Below are 11,497 nucleotides of genomic sequence, written 5' to 3'. Positions count from 1 at the left end.
CACTCTTGGTTACACTGAACAATGCGAGTTGTCGCATTTACCGACACTGAAAGCAAACACCCTTCACCAGCGCTAATGACTTTGTCTTGACCTTTTGCAATCGCCATTCACCGCCACGCGACAGCCATTGTGAGCATATTGTGTGTATTGACACCCAGCTGGACATTCTCGTCCGCGAGGTTACACAGCCATCAGACAAACATTTGCATACTGGCACACACACACACAGACACACATCAGTGGGAAGTGATGAACTCCTTGTCACTTCCAATGCCCCAGCCGGCACTACCCTGCGGTGATCGCCGGGCTCAGCCGCGGTGGGCCGTTCCAAACTGGACCGTCCAGAACTGACAGCCGGCTGTTCCAGTACCGTCCTCACGGTTCGGAGCCGACAGCCGGCGACCGGTGGCGCTGCGGACCGCACCAGGCGCCGTGACTGGGCCCAGCGGTGCGCCGCCGCACCCGACTACCAGAGCCAGCGCCACCCTACTCCGCCGCCTCCACTCGGACTATCACCCTATTGCACAGCGATCGGGCAAGGCTGCTGGCCACGGGACCTCAGATTCGGGTATCAGCTCTCAGTCACGCCGCGCTCGGCTGCACTACTAGGGCGGCACACGGAGGCGGGCACTGCCGACTCCTGCCACGGACGACGGCGCCGGGACCTTCAGGAGAACTTGACTGGACTCAACAGCGAGCATCGAAATTAAGATTGACTAAAAAACGGCACTGAGAATATTCCAAATACTAAATTGCCGTTTCAGGGAACTCGCTGAATTGCGAAGGTAACAGCTGGCTTGACTTCTTTTTGGTTCGTAGCTGTCTTTCGATGTGTTCTAAGCTTTGAACAGATGTCCAAAAACGACAAACTTAACGATGGCGAGTGTTGTGATCGGCGGCGACTATTCTGAGTGGAACCAGCGCGCCCAGGCCACCACCATGCGGTCCCAGGCGTTCTCCCAGCTGTCCAGGGCCGGCCGTACGTCCAGCAGCGCGAACTTGTAGTCGTTGGGGTTGACGGCGCCGCCGTCGTAGTAGTCGATCACGTAGCGCACCTCCTTGCCGCACCGGTCCACGATCCAGTCGTGCCGGTCGAACGGCAGCTCGTACCTGGCGGACGGACCCGGCGCCAGCGCCGCTTACAAACGTGCCCACTCGCAAAGCAGGCTCACATTATATCCAACGCGGACGGTGGGACCGGTGCAGGGGCGCGATTATAAAAGCAGCTGGCTTGTGCATGACCGATGACAAGACTCCATATGCTTTTTTTGTTCTTTTTTTTTACAAAAGAAAGAACTTCAATAAGTACAAAAAAAGACTGCAAATATTGACGATGTTTCATCGATTTTATAATTCAAAGACGCGCAACAGGTGTATCAAAACGTACAGGGTTGGGCAGATAAATTGGGACAAATTTCAACTTCCTGTAAAACGACTATTTTTTTAGCGATTAAGATAATTTTTTAACATAAATATAGGCTAATGAATACTTTTCCATGTTATGCAGGCTGCGTTGTAATTTTGAGTCGGCTGGTCACAGAGCGTGGGCTTAAGCAAGCCACTATCACCTTAGTCCGCGCGCACATGCATGCCAATACTCTAACTATGCTCCATCAAATGGCTGAAAGTGGTGTGTATCGAACAGACGTAAACGTTGGAGGAAGAGATGATATTCACTCATCCTTACATACCTATTGTATTGACACCGGCCGCTCCCCCGGTTTTCCAGGGGGGCTAAAAGGCAAAACTTAGTTAAATCAGAGGATCCTTGCGAAAACAGGGGCGCGAGCTTACAACGAAGGTAGCCGCGCCATGAGAAAGCGATATACCAGCACCTCAAACATGTACTCTTGTGCATTGATGCATATTAACCTGTTAACATAGATATTGAAGCAGCTGTGACGTTAAAAAGATTGTTTCCTCTTGAAGGGCTTGGAGAAGCCAGCAAGCACGTGCAGGTCTTTTTCGACGATGGTATCCCCATTACCGAACATATGAACAACCGCAAACACCATGTAACATCGCAACCAGCCCCGAAGACGTGATCTTAGTTTCAAAAAGCATGCAGCAGACATCGGTGATGGCATTCCACTCGGTGACTTCTGACGGTCACGTGAGGCCCCCTTATTTTACGGAATCGGGAGGGGGTTCGCCATTACAGAGTACCTAACCATTATTCCGGCAGTTTGAATCAACAAGATGGAAGAAGGCAACATCCTGCATGGATTGATGCTCTTCGAGGAGTCAGCTCCCCGGCATACAGTAAATTAAATACAAAATCTCCTGAAACGGAGGATCCCGCAAACTGTACCCAAGGGAAAATGCCCCCTTCCTCATTAAACCTCAGCCCACACAAGTTCCGGTTGCTTGGGCGTTTTTGCGGGTGAGTCTAACGAACGTCTCCATGTGACTGTAGTGGGCCTCAGCAGTGCCAGTTGGCTACAATTACGAGCCATTTCAGACGGAAGATCTCGCCGCGCGTGCGGCCAGTCCAGGCACCAATAAGGACTGATGCAGGTGGACCACGGTGACCATATTTGGTGATAAATGTGTAAAATTGGTGTGACAATATGTGATCCAAATTTGAAATGCCTATGTTTACAAATTTCTAAGCTACGGCGTTCTAAATGCAAATATGTATTTTGTCCCAATTTATCTGCCCAACCCTGTATTTCGCAGGGAACAGGTGAGGCGCACTGTTTTAATACGTGCTTGCTGAGACTTTTACTGAACGACGAGAATCATCGTGTGTGGTTCTAGCAGGACTAGCAGTCACTATTGTCTATCCACTGTACTCACCCCATCCAGCTCCTGAAGCGGGCGCGGGGCGAGTAGTCGGCAGCCTTGCCGCCGAACCTTTTCAGCTTCGGCTGGCCGCACTCGTGCGCGTGCAGCGCCTCCCACTTCAGGATCTGTGTCAAACATCAGCGCGACATCAGATAACTGGTATGATTAGGCACCGGGGCTATGAATGGGGCATTTGAGAGCGCCTTAACCCGCGCCCCGCTGGGGGGGGGGGGCAGAATCTGCCCCCCTCCCGTTTTTCGCCAATAACTTATAAACGCGTTAAACCAGCGACGTCAAACTTTCAGTACCTTATCATACATCAATTTGACACATTCCCTGAAAATTTGAGCGAAATCCGTCGGAATTTTTTTGAGAAATTGACGTTTAAGTGACGTCATGTTCGCCATTTTCGCCTCAAAAAACGGTAAAATTTCAAACGCCGCTAACATCTTCATTTGTAAAGAAATCAAGACGTAACAAAAAAGATTATACGCGATTCTACTTTGTCTATCAAATGGCTATCTCGGTTTTTTTGAAAATGTTGGATTTTGGCCCATTTTTTTCTAAAAAAACTGACTTTTTTGGGAAAATAATTATAAAATCCAAAATTCTGAGTGTATCAAAAAAACGAAATATATGTCAGAGAACTGGTCTATTTGCACCTACATACCAATTTTTAGAAGAATCGGTTCAAAAATGTGGGAGTTATTCAAAATTTTATGACGTCACAACACACAAAAATTTTGAAAAATGATTTTTTTTTTGAAGTTCTAGACCTCGTACGGAAACAAAAATAGCACCATTCGATTCGCCGCGAAAAACTGCATCAGATAAACACCTTTTCAGGCCTTAACAACACACTTCAAAATTTGACCTCACTTGACCTGACCTTCACCTGACCTCGACCTGAAATTCATCCAGAGGTGGTCCAGATCATTTATTGAGTGTGCCTATTGAATTCTATGAGTAAAATGACCCATAAAACATGTGTCGCACATGCCCTTTTCTATATTTGGTTTTTGGTGACCTGACCTGACCTGACCTGACCTTGATCTTGACCTTTGAATGACATTGTATGCAACGAATATTGTCTTGGTAGTCTAAAAAACACGTTTTGGGCAATCAGCCTCAGTCCATTCTTCGGCAACTACGGTGCAAGGCCGATACTGTAGAAACTTGCATTTTGTACCCTTGACCTGACCTTGACCTGACCCCTGACCTACTTAAGCAAAAAAAAATTGGGCTCTTAAGATCCGCCTTGTTGAGAGCTTTCGATTGCCGTTTTCCCCGTCTTTCTACGACCATCGGTTCGGAAGTTAGACAGGGGGGGCAGAATCTGCCCCCCCCCCCGAGCAGGGCGCGTATGGCTGAATAGCCCAGCGGGGCGCGGGTTAAAGCGTCTCCGGATAGGCCGGCAAAATATAAAAATGCATTGGCATGTTTCCTATTGAATATTCAAGCTTCATTGTGACGCTCTATAAAAAAGGAAGACAATCTACCGTGTCCACTGTTCATCCACGTGGACATATTGATAATGAATAGCTCTTGTGTACCAAAAAAGCGACAACTAAAGCAATATCAAATCTGCTTAATGCGTTTTTATTGTTTTTTTTTTCATTCTTTTCCGCATCCACAGCTCTCAAAACTTAAGTGAAAGAGGCAAGATTCGACATGACTTTGTTCGAGGAAAAGTACAGTGACTAGTGAGACACATATTCGTGCATAATCCATCGAAATGAGGTAATTCAGATAGTCAACACAAACATTCATGATTTCACAAACGTTCATGACTGTACTGATCGGATCTCATCAGCGTCCATGTACCGACGACAGGGTACCGGAGGGCCGAGGTCGACCGCCTACCTCCTGCCAGGCGAGCTCGTTGTTGACGTTGTGGATGCGGATGATGTTGTCCATGTCCATCTGCGACAGGTCGTCCTCCTTCCAGCGCCAGCCCTTGCGTAACATGGCGTTCCAGAACATCTGCACAGCAAGTGTGCCGTTAGCGCGGGGAGGAGGGTGATACGCCCAGGGCAGCGACAGAGCACGCAGATGGCTGTATCGCTGTATCACTAAATAGTTGTGCGTTATCATTTGGATAAAGGAAAGAATCGTTTATTGTCACGATAAAGGATAAAGTCGAGATTAGCTGAGCAAGTATGTCCTATTGACTTTGGTCTATCGGTGACGACGGGTACATGCAGCTGGAGTTGTCGGAGGCTAGGACGCTCACTCTCCTGCTAACCCAGTTGGAGCTGTCAGGGGAGGGCGAGAGGAGGAGGCCGGAGGCGCCATAATTGCTGACCTGCGGTGACGGGTACACCCAGTTGGAGGTGTCGTCGGTGGCGCGCGGGATGTTGGACACCTGACGCTCAGTGGAGAGCGGGAACGGCTGGTCGGGCGCCGGCTTCTGGTTCGGCGGCGCTTCCTGTCCACAAACAGAGGCCACACATGGCGGTCAGAGGAACGGCGGGACAGACATGCACGGACCCGGCACCTACGAGCCGCGTACCGACACAGACGCTGGAACACGGCGCCGTAGAGTCACGTAGGGGTCCGACATCACCCATTCACACGCACCGACAATACACACGATAGTCACACCACCTGATTCGGTCACAGACTGATCAGACTGATCCACGAGTCTGCCGCCGGGCACCGTCCCGGCGCGGCGCACTCACCATGTTGGCGGGGTCGACCTGGAGCACGGCGCCGGCCTGGTCGGTGACGATGCCGTGCTGGTGGGCCGGCAGCGAGTCCCGCCCGGTCATGGGACGCTCTGGCGCCGAGCTCGAGGACATGGGACACTCGGGGGGTAGGGTCTGCCCGCCGCCACCCGCAGACATGGGACACTCGGGCGGCAGGACGCGGTATGGACCGGCGGCCGTCTTAGCGGGCTGCTCCGGCACGTCCGCCGATGGAGGCTGGGTCAGGTCTGAAAACACGTGAAACTATATTAGTAAAAGCGCTCTCATCAAACAGAATATACCTCACAACATAACGGTCTTCACAGGGTGTGGTGTGACTGTGGACAGTGTGTGTCTAAGCACAAAAGCATATTGACAATCACTCGGTCAACTAATATGTAGGTACAGGTCTCGCGGGTTTTAGCGGTAGGTTTTGCACCTAGAAAATTTAGTGTACTTCAGGCTATATCTTCGTCGTCTTAAGCTTTTAAGTGTTGAAGATGCGATCGACTTGTTGGGTAACAAGCCGGCCATGATCGTGTAAAATGGCTTCATCGTAGATCGATTAGTTTCCTGAGATATAACCGGAAATGTAAAAGTGCAAAACCTACCGCTTAATCTCGCGAGAGCCGTACATTTTCAGGAAGATAGGGAGATAAAACTCAACGCAATACATCCGTAGCCAAGCGCATCAGAACTAGACGATCGATGAGTACTATTTGAAATCTGACCTCTAGAATCATTAACCAATTATATACCCACTCGCATTTCGATCGAACAAGTACAAAACAGCGTTGAGTATCGAAGCACACCTTAGTAGGCATTTCAAAATGGCATATAAAAACTTAATACTCTTCACACTAGATAATCAGTAGAATAATAATAAACGAATGCTAAAATGCCAATTACAGTGGAATCCCCTTAATAAAGCCACCTTGGTGACAAGGTGTTTTGGATTTATTAAGCGGTGGCTTTATTAACCGGTGTCAGCTATTTTCATCAAAAAGCATGTATCGCAGCTGCACGTTCCGTTCCCCTGCACTACGTAGGGTGAATGAAAAGTTTTGAGCCTAACATAGTTACAGGAGACGCAGATTAATGAAACTTTGGTCACATATTTTGCCACTATTGATATGGGTGGACACCAAATTGTGAAGTCCTAGCACTTTTTTCCTTACTTTTTTAGCGCCTTGAATCATGCTATTTTGGGTAAGTGCTCGCGGTGTCAATGACGTCATTATTTTTTGTGAAGCGTCATCCAGTCAGTTTTTTCTTTAGGTTTAGAAAGAAATAGACACCCTAAGGATACCAATGCTGGTTAAAAGATTAAGTTTGGGATACATTGGAAGGCTGAGTAATTGATTGTTTACGTTGGAACCAGTGAAAAATAACCTGGTTTATTGTCCTGGTGAAACACGACCAATTTTGTCAGAATTGCCCTTCTGATCTTCCTGATTTTCTAACGAAGGTGTATCAGTGGTTCATCCTAGTAATGCCCAATTACAGTAAGACCCTTTGAAAAGAAGTGCACTTGCAAGACATTTCATTTATTTTCCCAATTACGGAACACTTTCCTCCTTGTTGTGACTCTGACTTTTAATTTTTCAGATTAGAGTAGAGACGTTGTTTCACTGACTCCACTGTTCTTCCCATGCTGGATTGAAGTGAAACACCCACAGTTTATCATCGGTAGCGAAAAGTGACTTTAAACTCTCAGAATCTGCTTCAACTAGCGCCAAATGTCATTACACATCTCTCGTCGTGCTCTGCAGCAAAAAGCCGAGAGGTCCAATGAGCAGAGACCTTTCTCGTGTCATGCCCATTGGTAAGAATGTCGCCAGCTTGCTCCTGGGAGATGTCCATTCTTACCGCTATCTGATGAGCTCACAGTCCTGGATCCAGCATCCACACCCCTAGAGCAGGGTCAATGTTTTCGGATTTTGTCACATTCTACGGCGTTTTTGATATTTGTTCATTTTGGACGCTGTTCCTGCCCTGCTTGAAATTAGCAACTCAAACCTTAACAGTGCCATATGATGGGCCACAACCAATTAGTTTAATTTCAGGTCCTTTTTAATTTCAGATGAAGGCATGGCTTTGAAATCGCAATACTTTATAAAAGCTCGGTTCTCGATTTTCTCCCTTTTCACCGAATGCGTAATCTTCTTCACTTTAACGGGCTCTAAAAACGAAACGGAAAGGACTAGGACTTCAAAACTTGGTGTACACTCCTAAAAATAGTGGCAAAATGTGTGACCAAATTTTCATTAACCGGCGTCACCTGTAACTGTGTTAGGCTCAAAACTTTTCATTCACCCCACGTACAAGCGTACAGGCTAGCATTCCTCATTGGCTTACTTATTACAATGAAAGTGACCACGGGCTCCACCGCACCGGTGTGGTCACGGGGGCCGGACCCCCAATAATTTGACTTTCGTAATGTAGCCTTATGCATAAAGGCGTGCGTTTTAGGGTTGGACATCCCCCTCCCCCACCTGCGACTGCAGTGGAGCCCCTGAAAGTGACCAGCGCACACTGCAAAGCTGTCACAGCGATTAAGTCGACATGCCCATCCACGATCACTCCCCGTCATGCCTGCTATGCCAGCGAAACAGTCGAGGGTGCCTGCTTTGCCGGGAACATTTCTCTGAGGTGCTTGGTGATGGCGCTCTTGATACCCCTGAACTTCCTTCTGTCATGGGAAGTCCAACTGCTGCAGACCGCTGCTCCAGTGCGGTTCTTTTTGAGCGGGTTGGATGCCACACTTTGAATGGGGAGACGCCACTGCGGACTTCGAAACTCCCAAGCGGCTTTATTAAGCGGAGTACGTGGATTTATTAACCCGCGCGGGGCTGGGGTCTCCAGCCGAACGAGCGGGGCTGGGGGGGGGGGGGTAAATTTTACCCCCCCCCCCCGTTATCTCCCGAACTAATGGTCCGAGTTGGAAAATTCAAACGCCAATCGAAAGATCTCATCACGAACAACTAAAAACATGTACTTAATTTAAAAGTTGAGGTCAAGGTCAAGGTCAGGTCAAGGGTACAAATTGAAAGTTTCTACAGTATCGGCCTTGCACCGTAGTTGCCGAAGAATGGAGTCATGGACTGAGACTGATTGTCCAAAACGTGTTCTTAGGCTACCAAGACAATATTCGTTGCATACAATATCATTCAGAGGTCAAGGTCAAGGTCAGGTCAGGTCAGGTCAGGTCAGGTCAGGTCAGGTCACCAAAAACAAAATATAGAAAAGGGCATGTGCGACACATGTTTTATGCGTCATTTTATTCGTAGAATTCAATAAGCACACTCAATAGGTGATATGGACCACATCTGGATGAGTTTCAGGTCGAAGTCAGGTCAAGTGAGGTAAAATTTTGAAGTTCGTTGTTAAGGCCTAAAAAGGTGTCTATCTGATGCAATTTTTCACGGCGAATCGAAAGGTGCTATTTTTGCTTCCGTACGAGGTCTAGAACTTCCAAAAAAAAAAAATCATTAAAAAAATTGTTTGTCGTGACGTCATTAAATTTTGAATAACTCCCACATTTTTTAACCGATTCTTCTAAAAATTGGTATGTAGGTGCACAATGTGCACATGGACCACTTCTCTGACATATATTCCGGTTTTTTCGATACACGCAAAATTTTGGATTTTATAATTATTTTCGCAAAAAAGTCAGTTAAAGGGACCCTCCCACCTTAACATTAGTTTTGAGTTGAGATAGCCAAGTTTGCGGCCAGGCTCAGAAACCACCATTTATCCTGGTCGCAACCCCCGCAGCTTTATGGTGTTCAAGAAATTCCTTCCCTTTACTTGCAGGGTGGGACCAGCGTGGTCCCTATCTCTTAACCATTACGGGAATCTGATGACGTCATCAGGCTTTCGAACGTCCGTCATTAAGTTTGACTAAAACGTTTTGTAGCACGCGGTGGTATACGCTGCTTTGCGCGCAACAAATGCCGCACTTTCAAATAAAGTCGCTAGGAACAGCGGAGATCCCAAAAAGTAAACAAAAGTAAAAGTCTAATATCTTGAAAACCGGTGAATATTTTTCGATGAAATTTGGTAGATATTCGTTTTTGCTCTTTCTGAACCGAGCGACATCACTTTCATGCCAATTCATTAACTTTTTTGAAGGTGGGAGGGTCCCTTTAAATAAAATGGGCCAAAATCAAAAATTTTCAAAAAACCGAGATAGCAGTTTCATAGACAAAGTAGAATCACGTATAACCTTTTTGTTACGTCTTGATTCCCTTAAAAATGAAGATGTTAGCGACGTTTGAAATTTTGCCGTTTTTGAGGCGAAAATGGCGAACATGACGTCACTAAAACGTCATTTTCTCCCAAAAAAAAATCCGAAGGATTTCGCTCAAATTTTCAGGGAACGTGTCAAATTGATGTAAGAAAAGGTACTGAAAGTTTGGCGGCGCTGCGCGCCGCCGTTTTTGAGATATTGCAAATATTCGCGAGGGGGGTAAAATTTACCCCCCAGCCCCGCGCGGGTTAAGCGGATTTTTTAACTGCGGGTAACTATGGAGGAAATCCGTGAACAGCTCAAGCGGCCACAATAAGCGTCTGGATTCATTATCCGTGGATTTATTAAGCGGATTCCACTGTACTTTTCAAAAGCTTCATTTTAATCATAAGCGACAGAGCCGGTGTCATGACATTTTCAAAACTACCTCCGTAAAAAAAAACTGGTGCTGAAGTTAACTGGCACCGGCCACGGATGTGTCACTTATCCCGTAAGACGAATAAAAAATGACTAAGATAGACAGAACAATCAAGAAGTAAGAAGAATAAAAACTGATGAAGACTGACAAAACACATTTACAACAATAAGGAGCCAACAAATAAAATACCTAGCTGATTCAACAACCCTTTGATTTTCCGGTGGCAAATGCCTCGTTTGCAGACGAGCTCGGTCGGCCTGGAAAATATATTATTGATCTGATGACGCCAACTGCGGTATTGATCTGATGACGTCCATGCAAGAAGGGCGCCCAGGCATACTGACAACTGCGCTCTAGTCAGACTTCTCCGGATATGCATGCCTATCACTTCATAAAAAAAGTTCAGGGTCTAATGGATATGCCGTCTGGCTCAGGGTTAGCATTATTTTCGCGAATTGTGCTGCACTGGATGTCACATTATACGCAGCTGCTGAACCCGCCTCAAACAAATGATCAAATGGCATAGCTCCCACATGCAATATAATGCCAAAGCAGAAAGTAGCATACATCTGCAAGCATCAAGGATGTCTACTCTTACAGATGATTCGTCAAAGAGACTATCCGCCTTATAAATGATTCCTCCAAGACGATTCTATTCATCTAACCCCAGAGCGTACAAAAACACGGGATGCACAGCAGTTAGGAGAAGTGTCGGCGGCCGACCGACCTGAGTGCGGCTGGCCGGCCGGGTACAGCTCGTGACGCAGGCTCTCGGCCGTCTGGATGGCCGCCGTGGACGTGGCGTTCCCCATCGCTGCTCTCTCTCGGCTGAAACACGACCGGGGCGTTAGCAGTGAAGGGGAGGTACCGGGAACAGTGAGCGGACGGCATCGGCTGGTGGACTGCACCACTGTGCAAAAGGGTACCGGGGCATCGACGTGACGGTACAGGGGTACAGGTCTCGTGGGTTTTAGCGGTAGGTTTTGCACCTAGAAAATTTAGTGTACTTCAGGCTATATCTTCGTCGTTTTAAGCTTTTAAGTGTTGAAGATGCGATCGACTTGTTCGTTCACAAGCCGGCCATGATCGTGTAAAATGGCTTCATCGTAGATCCATTAGTTTCTGAGATACATCGGAAATGTAAAAGTGCAAAACCTACCGCTTAATCTCGCGAGAGCCGTACCATGGGAGATTACAGCGGTGCGGAAACCTGAAATGAAATGAAAATATGCTTCACTTGCAGGTGGAATGGCGGTGTCTCAGGCAGAGTCAATGTTACACTTTGGAGCTGGACGCTGCCGCGAAATGCTCAACACAAAAGGGCGCTCAGTGAATGCTCTTGTCACCGATCGG

The 11,497-nt window shown here is 47.4% G+C and overlaps 1 protein-coding gene across 1 annotated transcript; it reads right to left on the bottom strand.

Moving 5' to 3' along the window:
• Window positions 1-902: 902 nt before the first annotated feature.
• Window positions 903-10,956, bottom strand: LOC122394094 (holocytochrome c-type synthase-like). Its single transcript, XM_043390676.1, has 6 exons — window positions 10,872-10,956; window positions 5,469-5,722; window positions 5,093-5,215; window positions 4,651-4,770; window positions 2,800-2,912; window positions 903-1,110 (listed from the first exon to the last, which is right to left on the bottom strand). Exons 1-6 carry the CDS (start codon window positions 10,954-10,956, stop codon window positions 903-905), a joined length of 903 nt encoding a protein of 300 aa, XP_043246611.1.
• Between the last annotated feature and the right edge of the window lie 541 nt (window positions 10,957-11,497).

This window comes from Amphibalanus amphitrite, unplaced genomic scaffold, assembly GCF_019059575.1.
Source record: "Amphibalanus amphitrite isolate SeventyFive unplaced genomic scaffold, NRLGWU_Aamphi_draft 000573F_arrow, whole genome shotgun sequence".
NCBI lineage: Eukaryota > Metazoa > Arthropoda > Thecostraca > Balanomorpha > Balanidae > Amphibalanus > Amphibalanus amphitrite.
The sequence above is the reverse complement of the archived record's forward strand: the minus strand, read 5'-3'. Positions and strand labels throughout refer to the sequence as shown.